Below are 22,659 nucleotides of genomic sequence, written 5' to 3'. Positions count from 1 at the left end.
CACGTTCCTTATCACAATGACCTCTATATGACAACCCCAGACCATAGCTTTCCAAGGACTAAGGAACCATCTCGAATGGTCTTCAGATCACACCCATGAATCATGCAAAACAAGCATAGCCTCAAAAACAAAGACAATCAGCAAAGAGCCAAGCCCACATTCAATTATAAAACCTGAAAGGATACAGTGGCGTCACATTCAAGTGTCGGGTATTCTCAAAGCCAACTTGCTGCCTCAGTGACGGACTGTATCACATTTAAAAAGCAGTCTGAAATCATGGACAAATCAAAGAACTAAGGGCCAAGAGACCAAGGTACCGTGAAAGGGAAAAAGAAAAGTTATTCCAACTACAAAGAACAGAAAACTGAAAACTCCAGCTTAAAGCAGATGGGTAAAAAGTAGCTGGCGATGTCTTGTAAACCAGAGGCCAGAGGCCATAAGGCAGGATGGCAAGATATTTTATCAACAGATGAAGCTTCCTTGAGCTGGTGAGGTCTAAAAAAGACTAGCATTGAAAATGTATCAAAACATAATTTTAGCACTGATGCCCCACAAGGACAGTATCAAAACAGTCTTCTAATTGCTTTTGCTGTAGTATCACCATTGTCCAAATTTAAAATGAAAGACCAAGATGCTATAATGGACCAAGAAAATTAGTTCTTGTGAATTACAAATAATAAAGATCAAATGGCCTTTCTTAGCAGGGCATTTCAGCAAAAGACAACAAATATGAAGGACTAATTAAAACAACCATTAGGAAAGAAAGTCTAACCTTTTGTTTCTATCGCTGTGTTCTCACTACCTAGATGCACAAAAATGCAGATATATACAGTCATTCGTGACAACACACACACAGCAGATAACAGGAAAAACAAAACTATTCAATACTTCCCCAAGTTCATGGGAGCACAGGGGGATTACCACTCCAGAATGCTGACTCAGAAACTGAAGGGCCTCTCAAGTTCTAATCATATGCAGATAGGAGTCGTCTCTGTGCAGTTACTCAATCAGAACGTAAGTAGAAGATTAACCTACCCTGGCTTCTTTTCAAACAAACTCTGGCAGAGCGGCCCCCGGGCTCCCCAGAGTATGTTCATCCTCATCCAGTCTGTTCCAGAAGCAGCCAATTCAGTCAGGACCCGCATCTTCAGGTTTCCACAGCTTCCCTACCATGCAGCATCACTGCATCCTTGTCCCAGCTTATGCTTCCTGGCCAGACACTCTACATTTAAAGTCTCTCCTCTCTTCCTCAGGCATCACCAAGTTCTTGTTTTCTAAATAAAGCTCTCCTAAACCTTACTCACCTGCAGTTCACTGCACTGGGTATCACCCAAATAGCCCATCAGAGCTCTTTATAATTTCTGAAAGAGAGAAAAGGAAGCTTTTCAATACATAGTAGAAAACACCTTTGCTGATGTATCAGTTCTGAAGCGTTTGTATCCAATATTCACAGCGTATGGTCTTCTGGTCCATAGTATTTCAGTAAAACGTAGCCTAATCAGCCAGGACCAAAAGTCCTGAGATAAGAGACCAGAGATAAAAGTTCGGTTTATTGTTGCTATTACTTAGCCGTGTGACCTTGGGCAAGTCACTTGACTTCTGCAGGCCTAAATCTCCTCATCTGGAAAATCAGACAGACCAGGGATGAGCAGCAGAGCACATTGCAGGGGGAAGAGCACAGGCCTTCCAAGACAGGCCAGCACCACAAGCTACTAGTCATCATGACATCTGTCGGCTAGTTGTTCACATTTGGCCTAAACCTCCTCCTGGGCAAAACAGAAATAACAACAAGTATCTTCGCGTTGTTCCGAGAATTAAAGGAGAGATGATGAGTTATAAAGAGACTATAGTAAACACACTGTGTGGTTTATCATAAAATTCTACAGGTGGTAATTACCACCATTACCCCCGGCCCTAAGGTTATATAAATTCAATTCACAAATATTTTTTTTTTCCTTACGGGATCAACAAATCAAAAGCGTACCATCCCGACAATGGAATTAACCGGGTGTCTCACTAACAATTCAATTACGGTTATCTTCAACTGATGGTAGTTTACGATTATCAGTATTACTTAACATCAGCAGGAAAGAGATGTTAGCCCCTGCACAACATCTAAACTGGTTCAGTGGCCATGCCTTCCGCGACTTCTCCCTCTGCTTTCCCTACTACTATATAAATACCCAGTAACAGGTCTTCCAAAAGCTAAATGACACCAACTGTTTTCCATGGTCAGCTCAAGGGAATACAACGAAAGACGGAGGAAAGGGAACGAAGGCTTTTTTTTTTTTTCCATCTTTTTTACTTTACACACTTAAGTACTGTTCAAATTTGTTTACCACAGCATGCGTCAGTTTTGCATAAAGACAACTGTTTAAAACTATGTTAGTTATACATTTTGCCTAGTGACAGGAAGCTCCCCTTACAGGAATGTTGTCACCGCAAGGAGAATTTCCACAGAAGAAAGCAAAAAGGCAAATTCAGATGTGCTGAGAACACCTAAAATATGGCACCAAAATAACAAAAATCACAAACATTCACACCTCAGAATGGTTCAGTCAAAAAATATGCCATGCGTTCTCTGAAGATCTAATGATGAATCGGGGGTTTTTTTTGGTTCAAAGCAGGATGAATATATAAACGTTGGTTTTACCAGACAACTTCCTGCTCTTAGAGAAATGACCCAGTACAATTTATACAAGTAAACAAGTTGGTATGACTCTGAAAAACTGTCAACTAGTCTTAGACAACTGACAGCTTTTAAAAATTATATTACATATAGAAATTAAAAGTCTTCACACAACATCTACAATTTGTTAAAAAAGGAATAATAACTCTATTAAAATTCAGGATTACTCAAAAGTATTACCCCAGCCACTCCTGGAGTGACAAACCACTATGTTTTATGTTGCTTCTAGCCAGTGCTACATAAATCCTGACTACACCCATCAATTTACATGAACTGTAAGCTGGTGTGTCCACATTCTCCACACATAACATAGTTCTTTCCCAGAAAACGTTTCAAAATATTACTTAGAAATCAAACTGTATTTGCAGGCACACTTATCTACGTTTATGAGACTAAACATCCATAACAATTTGCTCGTAATTTTTAAGTAGCCCCTCCCCCTACCTTGTTTATCAACAAGTTGATAAACTTGGCCCAAAATCTTCTATGCATTTGAAACGAGAGGCCAAGGATGTTATTTCTTGTGCTGAGCCTGTATTTGGATCTTAAATATAGTCAGACAATTATAGACTAACTTGCATTTAATATTAATACCAAGCCTACCTCTTAAACAGGGAATAAAAATGCATGTACGAGATCTGGTCTACTTATTTGTAGGTCCCTCTGCAATATTCTTAGCCTTTCATGAATATGCTGTGTATTTTTAAACTACACAAGGCCCTCTGCCTGATGATCTGTCCTGTTGTTTTGGCATCCCTCCCCTCTCCAGTAAAACACTGGCCAGTCCATAAATGTATACAGACTTTATAATGATGCAGACTGAATATTTTTGATATTAGAAGATGAAAAATCTTGCTAACAGTGGCAAAAAACAAGTTTGCCACCTGACAGAGAGGTACTTAATGACTCCCCAAAACTACAGCCTTACCTAAAAATAGTGTCCTAGCTTCTCAGCCAAAAGGATAGACGAAAAAAGCTGCCTTTATTCAGCTAAAAGACAGACTTCTACTTTGCCTCAACCTTTAAGACGAAGGTACTTCTTATTTTAGAATACTTTGTGTAACAACTTGTTTGATGGCCAACCACTAACTTCACTTTGAAGTGACTACTGACAATTTACATGGTCTACACGTATGAAAACTGTGGAAAAGGTCTTGACACAATGCAGGCCAAACAACACTAGCCACAAGAGACTACCTATTTCTAAATACTCAATTTTTTTAAGTTTGTCCTTATTTATTTTTTTAGCATTCTCTACACCCAACATAAGGCTCAAACTCCTGACCCCAGAGATCAAGAGTCTCATGTTCTTCCAACTGAACCAGGCAGGTGTCCTAAATATTCAGTTTTTCAGACCACAAACAAACATCTCCATCGGCCAAGACATAGATCACTGGTTCCTTTCCACAAAGTAATCTGCAAAATTAAATAGATAAATAAATAAAAATAAAAGGTCTTGATTGGGAGGTCTAAGGCATGAATATGCCTCTATCTGTAAGCTGAAAATAAATTTTAAAATCCACATTTGCTCAGCAAAGAATAAAAATAAAAATCTATGGGGGCTCCTGGGTGGCTCAGTCGGTTAAACGTCCGGCTTCAGCTCAGGTCATGATCTCTCGGTTTGTGAGTTCGAGCCAGGCATCGGGCTGTGTGCTGACAGCTCAGAGCCTGGAGCCTGCTTCGGATTCTGTGTCTCCCTCTCTCTCTACCCCCTGCCCTCTCACACTGTCTGTCTCTCAAAAATAAACGTTAAAAAAAAAGTTTTTTAATAAAAAATAAAAAATAAATAAAAATCTATGTAATACACACAAGTTTCAAACGCAAGCAAATGTGGCCTGTGCACTTACAGAAGGATGATTGATTTATGTCCACCTTCCCCTCCCAGGTTTTTGTGTGTACGGTTTTGTTTTGTTTTTGTTGTTTTGGGGGTTTCCTTTTTTTTTTTTTTTTTTTGGTAAAGCAAAATGTCAATAGTATGCCTCAATCTGGAAAAAAAATACAGCACAGCTTATTCTCCTTAAATAGATATTGTGATAAATAGGAAGTTTGTGACAGGATCTCAAAATCCAAAGGCTACCCAGATGTGTTGGGGAAAAAACACACACACAGACACAAACAATGACCAATTTCCCATAATAACTTTACATTTTCTCAATAAACCATAACAAAATATTTTTAAAGTTGAGAAAAGTGCTTGTGAAAAATGTAAAATTAGCAAACTTCTCTCCTCCTCCTTACTGAATTATAACTGCTCACAAACACTCTATCAATGTCCTTTAAATCCAAAGCATTCTAAATTAGATTAAAGCAACACTTCCAATTCACATATCACATAGGACCAAAAATTAGCCCTAATAAGCTAAAATCTCAACACCCTTGTTTTTTATTTCAAAATAACCACGTGACAAGTATTATTCCAGTTTTTATAAAACAAAAGGAGAGACTGATGCCTAAAATAAATCTTTCCAAAGGAAAGGTTATATTTGACAAGAGTCCCAGGAACTGTGGACACACAAAATCCACATAAACAATCACTAACGCTCAATGTGGAGTATGTGATGGCTCCCAATACACACAAGAAATTAAGACATCCAACTGAAATTACACAAGGAAATTTAAATATAATGACCCCTGGTGAAGATACTGATCAAGGAGAGTTGCAAATAACATTTGGCTGTGGATACGCTCCACTATAGCTGAGCATGTTCAACAACTGAAAAGTTTGGTCCATAGGACACATTTCTCCTTTCTAAATGGAGCCCTGCCTATACACCCATGTGATTGATTGAGATGTTTGGAAAATAAAGATGGTCCCGTCAATTTAGTTTCAGCCTCACCCTTGTGCATTAGTTAAAATAAAGAAGGGGGAAAAAAGGTAAATCATTCTTAACTCCAGTCTCACCTTACACATCTCATCAGCACTGTAGTTCTTTAGTGATCAATTACTTCATCCAATTCCTGAGGCAAACAGAAAAGTAAAATGTGTCTGTACAACATCAGTAACAGGCATCACCAGTAGCAAATAACTTTATCAGCCCCAAGTAAAAGGGCTTCTAAAATTTAAATGGAAAAAGTTACCAAAATGGTACAGTAAGCAGTTTTGTAAATGATTGTTTTAGTTTAAAATAAAAGCACTTCTCCTTTCTGTGTGATGGCAGAATAGACTATAAAATTCTCTTAAGATCCAAAATGTAAAAAAAAAAAAAAAAAAAAAAAAGTCAGCTCTTTCAACACTGACTGATTTTACTTTCAAAGAAGGAAAAAAAAGAAATAAAGGACAAGAAACCTCATTAATGTAAGTTTAAGACAGGGCAAAATTAAGAACAAACTAGCCAGAACAACTCCTCCCTCCCCACCCCACCTCCCACCCACACCCGGCATCCACTGTCTCTGGAATTATACATATTAACGATTTGCCCGAAAAGTCTAAGTTGAGAAGGAATAACAATTTTGAGTTTCAAACAAAACCGGAGGATCCCAATCCAAGAATCCTAAGACCCTTGGCTTCCAGCCCTGTCTGAAGGATCCCCAGCTAAGGGTAGGGTGCAGAAAGCTCAAATAATTTGAGGAGAGAGGAATCAAAGTTCCCTAAATAAAACTGCAGTCCCTTACCCCGAGGAAAGGGGAGTCTTAAAAGAATCTCCAGGAAAAGATAGTCTTTTTTTTTTTTTTTGATAGTTTTTATTTTTGTTGATGCGCTTGTGGGCCAATGAGAATTTCCGAGGAGGGGGCGGAGAAAGGGGGGGGGGGAGAAAAGTGAAGCTCGGGCAACAGCCCCGGGCGGGGGAGGAAGGGGGCGCACCCCTGACCCACTTTTGCCGACGCCCACCCTCGGCCCCCGCCCCACCGCTGCAAGTCCGAGCCCAGAGGGGGCGATCGAGCGGGGCGTGGGAGGCCCGCACGCTCCCCACCCCCAGCCGCGACCCGGAGGAGGGCAGCGTGCAAGGCGGCTCGACCCCCCCCCCCACCCGAGTGCCCGCGGCTGGAGAAACCTCCCACAGGCTCGCGGCCCAGGTCTGCAAAGCCCCCTCCACCGCCTGGGCCCCGGGCGCCGCGGCCCCCAGCGGAGGGGAAGGGGACCGAGGAGGGGAAGAAGCTGTAAACAGCCCCAGCGTCCGGGCCTCGCCTCGAAGAGCCCCGCTTCCCAGGCCCCGCCGCGGCCGCCTGAGTCCCCAGCCCGTCCGAGGGACGCCCCTCCCGGGGCCTCGGGGACCGGAGGGGAGTCAGGTCTCCTCCCCAGAGGGCTCCGGCAGCTCGCGGAGCGGTCCCAGCAGCAGAGAAGGGGGAAGTCAGGACTTACCTGTCATTACTTTCTACGCCATCTTGGATCCACTTGTCAACGTCCCCACAAAGCATTATGGGTAAGAAAGAGCCTTTAAAGTGACTCCCCCCCTCGGCCCCCGACTCCCGCCTCCCGCCGCCGGCGCCGCCCCTCCGGCCGCACCTCCCGCCCGGAAAGTTGCCCCGGCAGGCGGGCCGGCCCGGGCGCCTGCAGACCGGCCCCCTCCCCTCCTCCGGGCTGTTTGCATTTAAAATTCACCCCCATTTTAAAAATGTGGCTTTGGGTTTTCCTCTTTGCTCCTGCCTCTGGGCTCCCTTCCCCCCACCCCTCGTCTCCACGCCTGTTCCCTTTGCCCCGCCGCCCTCCTGCCCTGGCAGACACCCCACGTCTGCATTTAATCAGCCCGAGGTTTCCCTGCTGCTGGCAGCAGAGAGCTGCTCATTGATTTATTTATGCGCATTTATGCGTCTGTTACTGCTCTAGATCCTCGGTGCCCGGCGGCGGGCTCGTGGCCGGCTCCCTGCCCCGGGGCATCCGGGGGTCGCCTGCAGGGCCCTGGAGCCCCGCAGCCCCGTAGGCGCTCTGACTCCGGCATCCGCGGGTGGAAAGGTGCCTCTGTCCTAGCAAAGCGCTCCGAGGCCCTCGGGCTCCAGGACCTGGGCGGACACTATCCCCGGCGTCAAAGCGTGTTTGGGGGTTGGGGGGAAGTAAGAAGCTGAATGCAACTTTTACCCGTCTGCTCTCCCTTCAGCTGTCTCCTCCCCTCGGCCGGTAACGTGATCCGTGACCCTCTAGGTGGGGACCCCTCCCCTAGGAATGTGGCTTTGGGCACTGCCGTATCCACCCATTTGCAGTCCCGGCTGAGAGTGGACTGTGACTTCCTGGGGCAGGTAACTCGGGGGCGCAGGCTGCGGGCTCTGGCCCGGACGGGGAGGCGCGCCAGGGCCCCGGGAGAGTCCGCGAGCGGAGAGAGTCCAGGGCTGGGAGGAGGGTGCGCCCACCCGGGTCCACCTGCCGGGTCCCAGCGGGGCGGCGAGCCCCGGAGGCAGAGCTAGGGGAGGACCGCGGGCGCCACTCCCGCCGGGGGGTTGTGGGGGGACGTCCGGAGTTGCCCGGGTTCGCTTTAAGGAGGGGGCTACGAGACGCGGGGCGAGCAACCCTGCAGCCCACGCACGCCGGAGGGGCCTCTGCTCCCGCCCGCGGACTCTTTGTAGGGCGCAGAGCTCTGCCCGATACCCGCCGCCGGCTTTCGATTGAGCGCGGCGACCACACCACGCGTCCTCACTCAAGCGCAGTGGTCCCATACCCCCTGAAGCCTCGTAGTCAGTCCCCCAGCTCTTTCCCTTTACGGCGACTCTGGTTGCTTCCCACCCCCCCGCCCCATCCCCCACCAAGCAAGCGTTTACAAAGAAGTGTCCAAGGGAGAATCCTCTAGGACATCAGTGCTTGTGAAACTGTGTTCCCTACCAAATGCTGTTCAAGGGCTCTGAAATTAGAAGAATGCATGGGCATTAAAGCCCTCTTCGGGGCACGGGGAGTGCCTAGGGCCTGGGTCTACCCTAGGGTTTTGCTCTGTTCCAGACCCACAGCCCTCTCTCTCGAGGAACCTAGATGGATGCGGACACGAGCCCTGCCCCAGGGAGCAAAAAAAAAAAAAAAAAAATCCACCAGGCAATTGTCCCGGCCAAATGAGTAGAATGAGGTGTAGACTCATTAAGGGATTGGCCCGGGGTCAGCCGTGAGGGAGGGAACAAGGTAATGAGTCACTCCAGGCAAAGAACAAGGCGTGCTGGGGAGGGACCTCCCCTGAGTCACCCACTTCTCTGAGCTTGGGAAACTGAAGCCTGGAGCCAGGTTCTTAGCTGTTGGGCTCAGGCATCCACATGGGGCCTGTGGACAAGGGGGCGGGGCCCAGAGGGCCCTCTGTTGCTGCCATCCGAATAATGGCCTTCCCCTCCCATCTAAAGGAGGCCCCCAAGGTTTTTGGGCTGATGGGGGGCTCGTGGGGTCCAGAGCCAAGAAAGAATTCTTGAAGACGTCTTTGGTGCAAACCGTGATTTTATTAAAGCTGGGGGACAGGATCCATGGGCAGGAACAGCTGCACTGCAAGTTGGGGAGGGGGGGGTGACCATTTTATGGAGTCGGGGGAGATAAAGTCCACAGGGAGTTTCCAAAGAGACTTTCACATGCTAAAGACTTACTTAAGGCCTAGCTATTGTCAAGCTAAGGTTGTTTTTCCCTCTAGCAAAGCATTAACATTAAGACTGTAGGGAGTTCCTGGACTTTAGGCCAGTGATAAGATTGTCTTTTTCTTGTAAACTATGCAGACTCTTATTTGTTTTTTGTCCTTTCCTGTTTTGGGGTAGCTGGGAGTGTCCAAGAAATGTCCTACATGCCCCCCCCCCACCGGGGGTGGGGGAGGTATTGCTGTTAGCCTGTACTGTGCCCTCAGCTTGCCCCACTCTCCCTCATCACCCTCGTCCCAATACCCCCCCCTTGCTCCTTTTCCATTTCTCCTACACTTGCTTAGATACTCCTGTGTACTTACTTAATGGGTGCTTTGTGTCTACATAGCAGCACTTCAGGTGTGTGGTCTGAGTTTCCTAAAATTAAACGCTGAATAAAACGCCAGCAAGGACTGTGCCTTTCCCACGTTTCCTTGGTGGGTACCTTTCTTTGCCTTGCATAGGCCTTGACCCAGAGAGGCACACAATTTATTCTGTGACTGCCTGACCCATTCGTCCACTCCAGGGTGCATCCTGCTTTATCCCTGTCCGAGACACCACCTGTTGCCTGACTTAGATGGCAACTCTTCTCCCGGCCTCCACTCGGCCCCCTGTGGTCCATTCTCCACCCGACCAATCCTGTGGCATGCCTGAAATGTTAATGGAAATACCTGACTCTTCTGCTTCACCCCATCAAAGGCAGCCCCTTAACAGTCGAAATAAAATCCAAATTCCCAACTGTGGCCCGTAGGCTCTTGGCATGGGGTAGATCTTGCCTCCCTCCCTCCTTCACTGTGATCCCGCACACTGGCCTTGTCTCCCCCTGCAGCACCTCAAGCTTCCTTCCACTTAGGACCCAGTTGCCCCAGATCTGATGACCATCATCTTTCCAACACTCAGCTCTCGAATGTCACCTCCTCCAAGAGGACTTTCCTGATCCTCTTAACCGAAGCACGTCACTCTCTATTCTCTTACCCTGCATTAGAAATGACGGTGCTTGGGGCGCCTGGGTGGCGCAGTCGGTTAAGCGTCCGACTTCAGCCAGGTCACGATCTCGCGGTCCGTGAGTTCGAGCCCCGCGTCAGGCTCTGGGCTGATGGCTCGGAGCCTGGAGCCTGTTTCCGATTCTGTGTCTCCCTCTCTCTCTGCCCCTCCCCCGTTCATGCTCTGTCTCTCTCTGTCCCAAAAATAAATAAAAAACGTTGAAAAAAAATTTAAAAAAAAAAAAAAGAAATGACGGTGCTTGTCGGTTATCTGCCCCAAACCCCATTAGAGTGTAAGCTCCACAACGACACATGCCTCGTCTGGTTTGTTCACTCAGGGCCCAGACCTGGGCCTGGCACATAAATAGACGCTTAGCAAAATATTTGTTGAATGAATGGCCATACATTGATTTTTCTTTTTTAAGTAATCTCTACCCCCAGCGTGGGGCTCGAACTCATAACCCGGAGATCAAGAGTCGCTTGCTCTACTGACTGAGCCAGCCAGGGACCCCTGAACCACACGTTTATCAGAGTAGGGTGGCGGTGGTGAAATAGTGCTGAAGTATGGAAGGAAAGGCTGAGGGCCCGCCATCCCATCTCTTCAGGCCACACTGACCACCCACAACTAGACATGCACAAATAGGAATGAAGTTGGGGGGGAAACAGACCCCCTGGCCAACATTAGTGGCACTTCATTGTGATTCTGATCTGATAAAAACACTGCTCCAGCCCTTCCTCCCCATCCCCCTCACTGACTACACTTTCTTTTCAATCCCAAGCCTCTGTCCTTGGGTCTCTCTTGTTTGCTGCACTCCCCTGACCCCCCCCCCCCCAATCTCCATCTTAAGGCTTTAAATACCATCTTTAGCCTAAAGTATTGCTTCCAATCTACAGCTCGAGTCCAGGGCTTTCTCCTGAGCTTCAGACTCTTGCCCTTCCCACTTCGATCTCTCATAAACATCCCAAACTCCTTGTGTCCAGTGTTGCATCCACACGACTCCTGAAACAGAATGCTTCGGGCACCAGTGACAGTCACAACAAAATTTATTGCAATGAGAGGCAAAGCCAACCGATTGGGACCGGCACTCTTGACCAGAGTGCGGTCTCAAACAGCCGGGGTACAGGGGTACAGAGCTTTTATAGCTGGCCACATCGTCTTATCATCACTTGGGGACAGAACAAAGAAATAGTTCCCAGATGGGGGTGGAAACAGTTCAGACATTTCCTTGCCCCAATCCAATCAAACACTAAACCAGTTGATTTCCCTTAAACTTTTGTTCCCTTGATTGATAGGACAAGGCTGTTATCTCTTAATCTACAGTGTTAAAACAAAGCTGTTATTTCTTAAGGCTACAGATTAGCCCTACACTACAATTTAACCCTTACATCCAGAACCAGATTCTTGATCTCCACCCACAAATACACTCCACCACGGTCTTCCCCAGATCCATTCTTGGCAACTCCATCCTTGAAATTGATCAGGCCACAGTCTCCTAACCCTGCCAAACTCCACCTTCAGTCCATCTGCAAATCCTGCTTTGCCTTCAAAACGTACCCCGAACCCTGCCGTTTCTCGTCACAACCGTCATTGCCACTTTGGTCCAGTCCACGGACATCTTCTCCCCTTTGACGCCTTCCAGGGCATTCTGAGGGTAGCTGCGATGGCTGGTCTGGCTAATAAAATGCATATCAAATCCTTTCTGTCCTCTGCATGTGACCCTCTGGTTTCCTTCCTCTCTTGCCATTCGGAAAAGAAACCAGAGTCCCGCACGATCAGCCTCTTCTCTTTGACCCCATCGCCCACCTCTCTCAGCCATGATGGCCTCCTTTTTTGAGTGTTCCCTCCTCCAGTAATATGTCCACATGATTCGCTCCCTCCCCTGCTTCAAGCCTTTGCTCACCCAAGTGAGTCTCCTCACTATTCTGTGAATTTCAATATTCCTCAGACACATGCTGTATTTTTTTTTTAACTTTATTCATTTTTGAGAGAGAGAGCATGAGTGGGGGTAGGGCAGAGAGAGGGGGACGGAGGATCCGAAGCAGGCTCTGTGCGGACAGCAGCAAACCCAAAGAGGGACTCTAACTCAGGAACCCTGAGATCGTGACCTGAGCTGAAGTCGGGTATGTAACCAACTGAGCCACCCAGGGACCCCACGTGCTCTGTATTTCTTTCCATGCTTTTCTTCCAAGGCATTTATCACCTTCTAACATAAAAAGTAATTTGCTTAGTAATTCAGTTTCTTGTCTGTCTCTCTCCATGTGAGGAGTCAACTTGCTGATCACCAAAGATGTCTGTTTGCTGCTGAGAACAACATTTCCCAGCTATGCCCTTGCAGCTGGCTGGGGCCTTGTGGCTAGTTCTTACAGATGGACTTAGAGCAAAAGTATGACTATGGAAATCTGCCTTATCAAAAATACATGCATCAGACTCTAAGCTGAGCAGACAATAGACCTTTATTACGGTTGATCCATTGAGAACTTGTCCATTTGCTGTAGCATCCAGCACCTAATGACTACACCATGATTCCTACAGCCCGCTAGCATGAGAGTTCAATGAAGGCAAGGATTTGCTTATGCTTTCTTCATTTACTGTGTCTATCCTTACTGCCCACAACAGAGTTTATCATACAGTACTTAATAACTACTTGTTGAGTAAGGGACTGAATACCCTTCTCCACAACCAGTCATGAAAATCAGTAAATGGTTGACAAAGAAAGGACAATGGTGGGGAAGGAGGGGGGGTTGTGCTGGGTAGCTCAGTTGCTTAAGCTTCTGACTCGATCTCGGCTCAGGTCACGATTTCACAGTTCATGGAATCAGGCCCCACATCAGGCCCTCCATTGACAGCATGGAGCCTGCTTGGGATTCTCTCTCCTCTCTCTCTCTCTGCCCCTTCCCCACTTGCTCGCTCTCTCACACTCTTTCTCACTCTCAAAATAAATAAATAAATGAAAAAAAAAATGAAATGAAAATGGGAAGCAATTTAGTTTTTATAGAAAAGCAGAAACTGTGGGCTGCTAGAGAATCATTGGCTACAAGGCTTTGATAAAAACTAAAGAGAATTCCATAGAATTTTATTCTTCCCTGTTTTCAACTTTTTCTTCTTTTCTTCCTCCCACATTTCCACCTCCTCCATCTCTGTTCTGCCCAAATCCTTCTTCATTCTCCCCTTCTCACTCCTTTTTCTTTCCTAGATTTTGTTCTTTTTCTTCTCACCTAATCTAACAAGAATTTACTGCCTAGTCTGAAACCATACAAATCCTATAAGAGAGTATAGGCATGAATGTCTCTGACATCAGCCATGGCAACATTTTTCTAGATCTCTCTCCTGAGGTGAGGGAAATAAAAACAAAAATAAACTATTGGGACTACATCAAAATAAAAACCTGCACAGTGAAGGAAACAACAGAACTAAAAAAAACAACCTACTGAATGGGAGAAAATATTTGCAAATGACACATCCAATAAAGGGTTAGTATCTAAAATATATAAAGAACTGATACAACACAACACCAAAAAAACACAAATAATCCAATTTAAAAGTGGGCAGAAGAGGGCCATCTGGGTAGCTCAGTTAATTGGGCATCTGACTCTTGATATCACCTCAGGTCATGATCCCAGGATCATGGGATCAGGCCCCACATCAGGCTCCACACTGAACATGAAGCCTGCTGAAGATTCTCTCTTCTCTTCTCCCTTCCTCTCTCCTTCTGCCCCTACCCCACTCATGTGCTCTCTTCGTTCTTACTGGCAACAGCAAAAAAAAAAAATGGGCAGAAGATTTAAACAGACCCTTCTTCTACATATAGCCAACCAACATGTGAAAAGCTCAAAATCACTCATCATCAGGGAAACACAAATCCAAACTACAATGAGATAACATCTCACACCAGTCAGAATGGCTAAAATAAAAAAAAAAAAAAAAAAAAAACAAGAAATGTGTTGGGGAGGATGTGGAGAAAAAGGAACCCTTGTGCACTGTTGGTGGTGCTGCAGTGGAAAATAGTATAGAGTTTCCTCAAGAAATTAAAAATAGAACTGCCTTACAATCCAGTAATGGCACTACTGGCCATTTACCAAAAAAATACAAATTTTTTTCAAATGTTTATTGCAGCATTATTTATAATAGCCAAATTATGGAAGCAACCCAAGGGTCCATTGATAGATGAATGGATAGAAAAAAAGGTTATATATATATATATATATATATATATATATATATATATATATATGCAGTGGCATACTATACAGCCATAAAGAAAATGAAATCTTGCCATTTGCAATGACCTGGATAGAGCTAGAGAGAATAATGCTAAGCAAAATAAGTCAGTTACAGAAAGATATATGTGATTTCACTCGTGGAATTTAAGAAACAAAACAAGCAAAGAAAAAGAGACAAACCAAGAAACAGACTCTTAACTATAGAGAACACACAGTTTACCAGAGAGGAGGTGGGGGGGGGGGGATGGGGGAAATCGGTGATGGGAATTAATGAGTATACTTATCGTGATGAGCACTGAGTAATGTATAAAATTGTAGAGTCCCTATATTGTATACCTGAAACTAATACAATGCTGCATGTTGGGGCCCCCTGGGTGGCTCAGTCGGTTGAGCATCCGACTTCGGCTCAAGTCATGATCTTGCAGTTGGGGAGTTCGAACCTTAACGTTGGGCTTGCTGCTGTCAGTGCAGAGCTCACTTTGGATCCTCTGTCACCCTCTCTCTGCCCCTCCCCTGCTTGCGCTCTCTCAAGAATAAGTAGACATTAAAAAAAAAAAAAAGCTATGGCAGTTCCTCAAGAGATTAAAAAGAATGAGCATATGACCTTGCAACTCCACTACTGAGTATATACCCAAAAGCAAGGACTGAAACATGTTATTTAGTTGTAGACCCTTGTTCGTATGAGCGTTCTTCACAATAGCAAAAAGGTAGAAGCGACCCAAGTGTCCATCAACAGATGAATGGATTAAAGAAATGTGATCTGCACATACAATGGAATATTATCCAGTCTTGAAAAGGAAGCAAATGCTGACACCTGCTACAATGTGGATGGACCTTGAGCACATTGTGTTACTTGAGATAAGCCAGGACCACAAACACAAATTACGTATGATTCTACTTATATGAGATACCTAAGTTAATCAAAATCATACAAAGTAGAGGGTAATTGCCAGGGCCTGGTGGGAGGGCAGATGGGGGGATTGTTGTTAAATGGGTACAGTTTTCAGTTTGGCAAGAAAGTTATAGAGAGAAATCACAAAACATTGTGAACATACTTAACACTCCTTAACTGTACACTGTGAAAATGATTAAAATGGTAAAGTTTATGTGTTTCTTACCACCATAAAAAAAAAAATGTTTTAGGGGCGCCTGGGTGGCTTAGTTGAGCATCTGACTTTGGCTCGGATCATGATCTCGCGGTTCATAAGCTCAAGCCCCGTGTCAGGGCTCTGTGCTGACAGCTCAGAGCCTGGAGCCTGTTTCTGATTCTGTGTCTCCCTCTCTCTGACCCTCCCCTGTTCATGCTCTGTCTCTCCCTGTCTCAAAAATGAATAAAACGTTAAAAAAAAAATGTTTTAGGGGCACCTGGGTGGCTTAGTCAGTTGAGCATCTGACTTTGGCTCAGATCATGATCTCGCGGTTCATGAGCTCAAGCCCTGTGTCAGGGCTCTGTGCTGACAGCTCAGCCTGGAGCTGGCTTCAGATTCTGTGTCTCCCTCTCTCTCTGCGCCGCCCCCATTCCTGCTCTCTCTCTCTCTCTCTCTCTCTCTCTCTCAAAAATAAATAAAACAGCAAACATTTTTTTTTTCAATTTTTTAATGGTTAAGATGGTAAACTGTGTGTTAGGTGTATTTTACCACTATTTTTTTTTAATCTTTATATATTTTGAGAGGGAGCACACAAGTGGGAGAAGAGCAGAAAAAGAGGCTCCGCCTTGTCAGCCAGAGCCCCACGAAGGACTCAGTCTCCCCAACCATAAGATCATGACCTGGGCTGAAATGAAGAGTCAGACGCTTAACCGCCGGAGCCATCCAGACACCCCCATGATTTTTCAAACAAAAACAAATTTAAAAAGACACACACTATGCAAAAACTAACCAAAACAAAGTGGGTTTACTGCAAAAAGCATTACTAGAAATTTTTATGAGGGACACATCATAATGAAAATATACTTAATTCACCAAGAAGATATAACAACTCTAAATTTGTCCAAGCCTAACACACATATCCTCAAAATCTGCAAAGCAAAACCATGGGCAGAATTGCAAGACGATAAAGACAAATCTACACTTCTAGCAGACGATATGTGGATCAGCAACTGTTAGAACACACAGATGTAAAACTAGTAAGAAGTAGATTTGGATAACAGGATAAGCAAAGCTTTACCTAATAGATATAGAGAGAGAGAATACTGGGCTCACAACTACAGATCACAGAGTCTTTTCACGTGAACGTGGAATGTTTATGAAAAGGCCAGGCAATATAGCAAGTCTCAACAAATTTCAAATGCTCTGAATTATACAGAGTACATTCTCAGACAATGATGCAATGACGCTAGAGAACGAGAAGAAAAAAGGTAAGTAAAAAAATACCTACATATTTGAAAACTGTGTATACTCCTGAATAACGCATGGATGTTTTTTTTTTCTTTTGAAATCACAATAGGGGGCGCCTGAGTGGCTCAGTAAGTTAAGTGTCTGACTTCTGGGTTCGCACCCCCGCAGGCCTGGAGCCTGCTTCAGATTCTGTGTCTCCCTCTCTCTCCGCCCCTCCCCCACTCTCGCTCTGCCTCTCGCTCTGTCTCTCAAAAATAAATAAATCTTAAAAGAAAATTTTTTAATCACAATAGGAATTAGAAAATATTTTAAACTGAAAAAACTTTCGAATACTACATTCTCAAATTAAGGTGCAACTAAAGCCATACTAACATTGAAAGTTAGGTTTCTTAATAGAAAATAAGACAAAAATAAGCCAAGTATTCTTCATGAGAAATTAGAAAGAGAGCAGCTAATTAAGCACAATGAAAGTGCGAATAAATGGAAACATAGTCAAAAGTTCTTTCTTAGATGAGACTAATAACATTATTAAGCCCCTGGTGAGACTAATTTTAAAAAGCACAAATAATGCCAAAAAATTTGAAAGGAAACATTTCTACAGATTTTCAGTCCTTACAAATGAGATCATACTGAGCTTTATGACAATAAGTCTAAAAATTTGATTAAAAAAGACAAGTTCTTTGAAAATACAGTTTACCAATAAGAAATATAAAGATACATAAAAATAAGAAACATAAAACCTAAATAGTCCTGTATCTACTGTTTAAAATTAAGTCTATAATTTAAAATCTTCAGGAACGCCTGACTGGCTCAGTCAATGGAGCACATGAGTCTTGACATTGGGTTTGTGAGTTCAGGCCCCACATTGGGTGTAGAGATCACTTAAAAATAAAATCTTTTCAAAATAATAATTAAATAAAATCTTCAAAGAAAACTCCAGGCCTAGATAGTTTTGTCAGGGTGTTCTATTTAATGAAGAAATAGCACCAACCTTAGATAAACTTCAGAGAATAGGAAAAGGAAATAATCCCTAACTCATTCTGAGGCCAACATAATATTGATACCAAAACCTAAAAAAGACATTACAGAAAAAGGAAAATAGACTGACCTCACTTATAAATGTAGACACCAAACTCCTAAACAAACAATCAGCAAAATGAATCCAGCAATATATAAACATAATACATCATTGCCAGTCTGGACTTTTAATTTTTTTATTTTGGGAAAGAGAAGGAGCACAAGTGGGTGAGGGGCAGAGAGACAGGGAGAGAGGATTCCAAGCAGGCTCCGCGATATCTGTGCAGAGCCTGCCAGCATGGATTTATTGTAGGGATGTTAGCTTGCCTTCACATTTGAGAAATTGATCTGTGTAATTCACTATCTTAATGGACTAAAAGGGAAGAATCATATGATCATCTTAAGAGTTGTAAAAAAAAAAAAAAGTGTTGAATACATTCAACACCATTTATGATTTTTTTTAAATATATGTGCTAGCCAAATAGGAATGGAAAAGAGTTTTCTTTTTTTTTAATTTTTTTAATGTTTATTTTTGAGAGAGAGAGAGAGAAGGAGACACAGAATCTGAAACAGGCTCCAGGCTATGAGCTGTCAGCACAGAGCACGACGCAGGGCTCGAACCCATGAACTGGTGAGATCATGACCTGAGCTGAAGTCTGGCACTTAACCAACTGAGCCACCCGGGCGCCCCAAGAAAGGAGTTTTCTTAACTTCATTTAAGGTTGTACAAAACCTTTGACAAACAAAGTGTAGGTATACAAAAACCTACAAGCATTACACCAAATAGTCAAATATTAAAAATTCTCCCTTTAAATTGGCAACAAGGATGCCTGCTTTGACCACTTCTGTTTCTTTTTAAGTAAGCTCTTTGCCCAGCATGGGGCTCAAACTCACAACCCCAAGATCAAGAGTCACATGCTCCATCAACTGAGCCAGCCATGTGCCCCTTCTTTGACCATTTCTGTCCAGCATCGTTGTGAAGGACCAAGCCAGTGCAGTAAGTAGAAAAAAAAATAATAAAGTAAAAGATGTAAGTCTGAAAAGAAAGAACTCTCATTGTTTACAAGATAACCTGATTATGTATGTAGAAAAATCCAAAAATGCATAATTTGGATTAGCAAGTGAGTTCAGTAAGGCTGCTAATATCAGTAATAAAATGTATTTCTAGGGGCTCTTGATTTCGGCTCAAATCATGATCTCATGGTTCATGGGGCTGAGTCCCAAGTCAGGCTCCACACTGATAGCGTGGAGATTGCTGGGGATTCTCTCTCCCTCTTTCTCTGCCCCTCTCCCCTACTCATGTTCACGTATACATCCTGTCTCTCAAAATAAATAAACTTAAAAAAAAAAAAAAAAATAGGGACACCCGGGTAGCTCAATCGGCTAAGGCTCCGACTTTGGCTCAGGTCATGATCTCATGGTTTGTGGATTTGAGCCCCGCATTGGGCCCTATGCTGACCCAATGCTCAGAGACTGGAGCCTGCTTCAGCTTCTGTGTCTCCCTATCTCCTTCCCTTTTCTGCTCGCAGTCTCTCTCTCTCTCTCTGAAAAATAAACATTAAAAAATAAATTTTTAAAAATAATAAATTAAAATTAAAAAATAAAGCAATGATCACGTAAATTCTAAAAAGCTTAAAAAGATGCTACAATGTCAAAATACTGAGTACACAGGAATAAATCTAATGAAACATGCCAGACCTCGATGTAGAACTAAACACAGGAAGGAAGGAACTTTGTGCCCAGCTCCTTCAGGATCTGTCTCAGCTGCAGCGCTGCGTTGGTTGAAGGCACATGGGACCCAGAGCAGCACGCGTGCAGTGACCGAATGAGACAGGAACTTGAAAGTGCCGTTTCGACCTCATGCAGGACCCTCCAAAGCCCTGGAGACTGAAGGCAACTTCCTGCCACATCACTGACCGAAGCTTTGTTGGGCCAGCGTCGCCGTTTTCACTCTTTCCTTTGCGTGACCTCGCTGCCCCCAGTACCGATACCTATAAACATCTTGCACCCCACACTGTGTCTCCGCCTCTGGAGAGCATAACCCACCACAGCTGACACCGGCAGTTCCAGGGAGCGGGTGACAAGATGGGTTTGGAATAGGCCGGCAAGGAGGTCCTCTTCACTGGCGGTAAGTTGGTGGGTCTCAAAACAGCCCTTGACATAAGGTGCTGGTTCAGTTGCTCAGAGCCTTACTGTTGGTGCATGAGAATGTGTGTCCGGGTCCAAGGGAAAGCACCAACTGAAGCAGCATATCAGGCACTTGAGACTTTTGGAGGAAATGGTTACTAGAGAGATCAAAGATTTCGGTGCTGATCGATAATTACCACGCGTGTTCTACAAGAAGATGATGAACAGCGGGAGGTAATAAGCAATGGAAAGCCAGGTATCAAAAACAGACCCCTTGGTTGCATCTAATGAAGTGTTCATCTCCTGCAGTGGCAAGGCAGAGAAAGCTAAGGACCACGCCAAAGAAGATTAAACACCCAACAAAGTCAGGTCTGTTATGTCAGGACCCTAGATGGGATAAAGACCTATGGACAATAGCTCTGAAGATTACTCCCTCGGGTCCTATGAACCTTCTGACCCTGCAGAAGTGGTCCATCACCCCCTAACCTCCCAAGTGGGAGCCTCTCCCTGAGAAGAGTATAGGCCCCTCTGAGAATTCCCCCTCCCCCACCACCGTGCCTATAGCGTAAGTCATGGCATATGCCAGCCAAGGACATGCCAAGGGATTATACCCCGTAAAAGGGCTTCAAGACGTCTCCAGTAGGCACTGGCTGCAGCCAGGGACTGGATTCTAAGCATGCTTCATCAAAGGGGCCAGAAGATTAAACTGGGTAACTCTGTTGACTTGGGAGTGCTCTGTTGAGATATGGGATTTAGTAGTTCTGTTAAGGATCCAGAATTGCCACGGTAGAAGGTGAAGAAGTGAATTAAAAGGTTTAGGGTAGTAGGAACACTGAACAGCAGGACCCACCGGATATTTGTTAGGTTTCACAGAACGGCTCAAAAGACATACTGTTTATCAGGCCATAAGGAATGTGCTGGTTCGAAGGGTACCAGCTCCACCAAGAAGTTCAATAATGGTGACTCTCCTAGGTAATGCCAAGGCTGACAATAGGGCAGGCTGTTAGAGACCCAGGGACTGAATTTTTTTCTTCATTTTATTTCATTTTAATTAATCTCACTTAAACAGCCACAAGTAGCTACCATATTGGACAATTCAGAAGTAGAAGATAATACCAAAAACTATCTCCACAACCTGAGGATAAGAAGAACTTTTTTTTTTAATTTTTTTTTAAACGTTTATTTATTTTTGAGACAGAGACAGAGCATGAATGGGGGGAGGGTCAGAGAGAGAGGGAGACACAGAATCAGAAGCAGGCTCCAGGCTCCGAGCTGTCAGCACAGAGCCCGGCGCGGGGCGCGAACCCATGAACCACAAGATCATGACCCGAGCCGAAGTCGGACACTTAACCAACTGAGCCACCCAGGCTCCCCAAGAAGAACTTCTTAAACAGAACAACAACAACAACAAAAAACCACACACTAACCAAACAGAAAACAATGAACTTCACTACATAAAACTGTTCTCATAAAAAAAATAAGTAAACTGCCATACTCACGTAATGGCATACCACATAGCAATGAGAAAGAATGAACTACTGTTTCATTGAACAACATGAATGAATCTCACAAACTGTGCTGAGCCAAACACAGCAATTACAATACAGTCTATACTGTGTAAGTCCATTTATACAAAGTTCAAAATGCAAACAAAACCCTAGTGTTGACGAATACCTCTGTTTACCAAGGAGATGATTGTCTTCCAAAGGAGGTAGAAGGCAGGAGTGAGAGGTCTAAGTTGCTTGACCGAATGTTTTGTGATGTGGCTCTTTCCATAAAACAATGAGCTGAACATCTCCGTCTCCTATGCGTTTCCGGAAGGGTGTCCTATTTCACAAATGAAAAAGTTTAAAACAAAAACTTGGGGGCGCCTGGGTGGCTCAGGTGGTTAAGTGCAGGACTCTTGATCTTGGCTTAGGGAATGATCTTGAGAACACGGAGATCGAGCCCTTGGAGAGCCTGCATGGGTTTCTCTCTCTCCCTCTCTCACTGCCCCTCCCCCCCTCAAAATAAATAAACATTTGGGCCACCTGGGTGACTCAATCAGTTAAGGGTCCGACTTCAGCTCAGGTCATGATCTTACGGCTCATGAGTTCGAGCCCGGCCTAGGGCTCTGTGCTGACAGTTCAGAGCCAGGAACCAGCTTTAGATTCTGTGTCTCCCTCTCTCTCTGACCCTCCCACCCCCCTGCCCCTCACACTCCATCTCTCTCTCTCCTTCAAAAATAAATACACATTTTTTTAAAAGTTCAAAGTAAATAAACATTTATAAATAAAAGTTATGAAATATTGGGCTGAATATTTGGTCTTATAAATATGTATATAAATATGTATATAAAACCAATATTTGGTTTTATATATATGTATTTGGTATTTTGGCACCTTTTTTTTTTTTTTTTTAACCATGTTCTTTTCATTTATTTAAGCTTCAGTGATACTGGGGGTCCTAACGCCTATCTATTCATGCCCGGCCGGAGTGTTTGGATGGTGTTGAAATTCTGGAGTTCCAAGAGGCCCAGACTGCAGCAAGAGACCGTGTGTGTGAGTGGGCACGGAACTTCAGTCTGGCCCGGAGAAAGGACAACATCGGTGCAACAAAACCAGCACTGGCCATGGGTGTTTTCCCTTTCAGCCTCAGTGAAGGCAGGACAGGAGAAGCAGTCCCTTACTCCAGTGTTATGGTCCTGTCACCCACTCTTCCCAGCTGTCTGTGGGGGATAGAGGAAGACGGTACTTTCTGCCAGCTCACTAGGCATTTTAAAAGTTTCTACAGTTGCCAA

At 44.5% G+C, this 22,659-nt stretch overlaps 2 protein-coding genes across 7 annotated transcripts in view; one reads left to right on the top strand and one right to left on the bottom strand.

The window, feature by feature from the left end:
- Positions 1–7,066, bottom strand: part of HELZ (helicase with zinc finger) — a 156,202-nt gene extending 149,136 nt beyond the window's left edge. For 2 of the 6 annotated variants that reach the window (XM_042914546.1, XM_042914552.1), the window contains exons 1-3: positions 6,990–7,066; positions 5,592–5,647; positions 1,305–1,361 (exon numbers count right to left, since the gene is read on the bottom strand). The gene's annotated coding sequence lies outside the window, so the exon portion shown is untranslated. The other 4 variants (XM_042914547.1, XM_042914548.1, XM_042914550.1 and 1 more) reach the window with 4 other exon arrangements.
- Positions 6,383–20,995, top strand: LOC122205891 (collagen alpha-1(II) chain-like). Its single transcript, XM_042914502.1, has 3 exons — positions 6,383–7,050; positions 7,723–7,861; positions 19,620–20,995. Exons 1-3 carry the CDS (start codon positions 6,383–6,385, stop codon positions 19,806–19,808), a joined length of 996 nt encoding a protein of 331 aa, XP_042770436.1. The 3' UTR covers positions 19,809–20,995.
- The last annotated feature ends 1,664 nt before the right edge of the window (positions 20,996–22,659 follow it).

Source organism: Panthera leo, chromosome E1 (assembly GCF_018350215.1).
Source record: "Panthera leo isolate Ple1 chromosome E1, P.leo_Ple1_pat1.1, whole genome shotgun sequence".
Taxonomy (NCBI): Eukaryota; Metazoa; Chordata; class Mammalia; order Carnivora; family Felidae; genus Panthera; species Panthera leo.
The sequence above is the reverse complement of the archived record's forward strand: the minus strand, read 5'-3'. Positions and strand labels throughout refer to the sequence as shown.

Bases quoted from the DNA above. Each gene is read 5' to 3' on its own strand.
- LOC122205891 (XM_042914502.1), top strand. From the start codon at position 6,383: ATGCGCTTGTGGGCCAATGAGAATTTCCGAGGAGGGGGCGGAGAAAGG. The intron at 7,051-7,722 runs GTAAGAAAGAGC...CTCTCCCTTCAG, and splicing joins GTCCCCACAAAGCATTATGG to CTGTCTCCTCCCCTCGGCCG. The intron at 7,862-19,619 runs GTAACTCGGGGG...GACCTCATGCAG, and splicing joins ACTGTGACTTCCTGGGGCAG to GACCCTCCAAAGCCCTGGAG.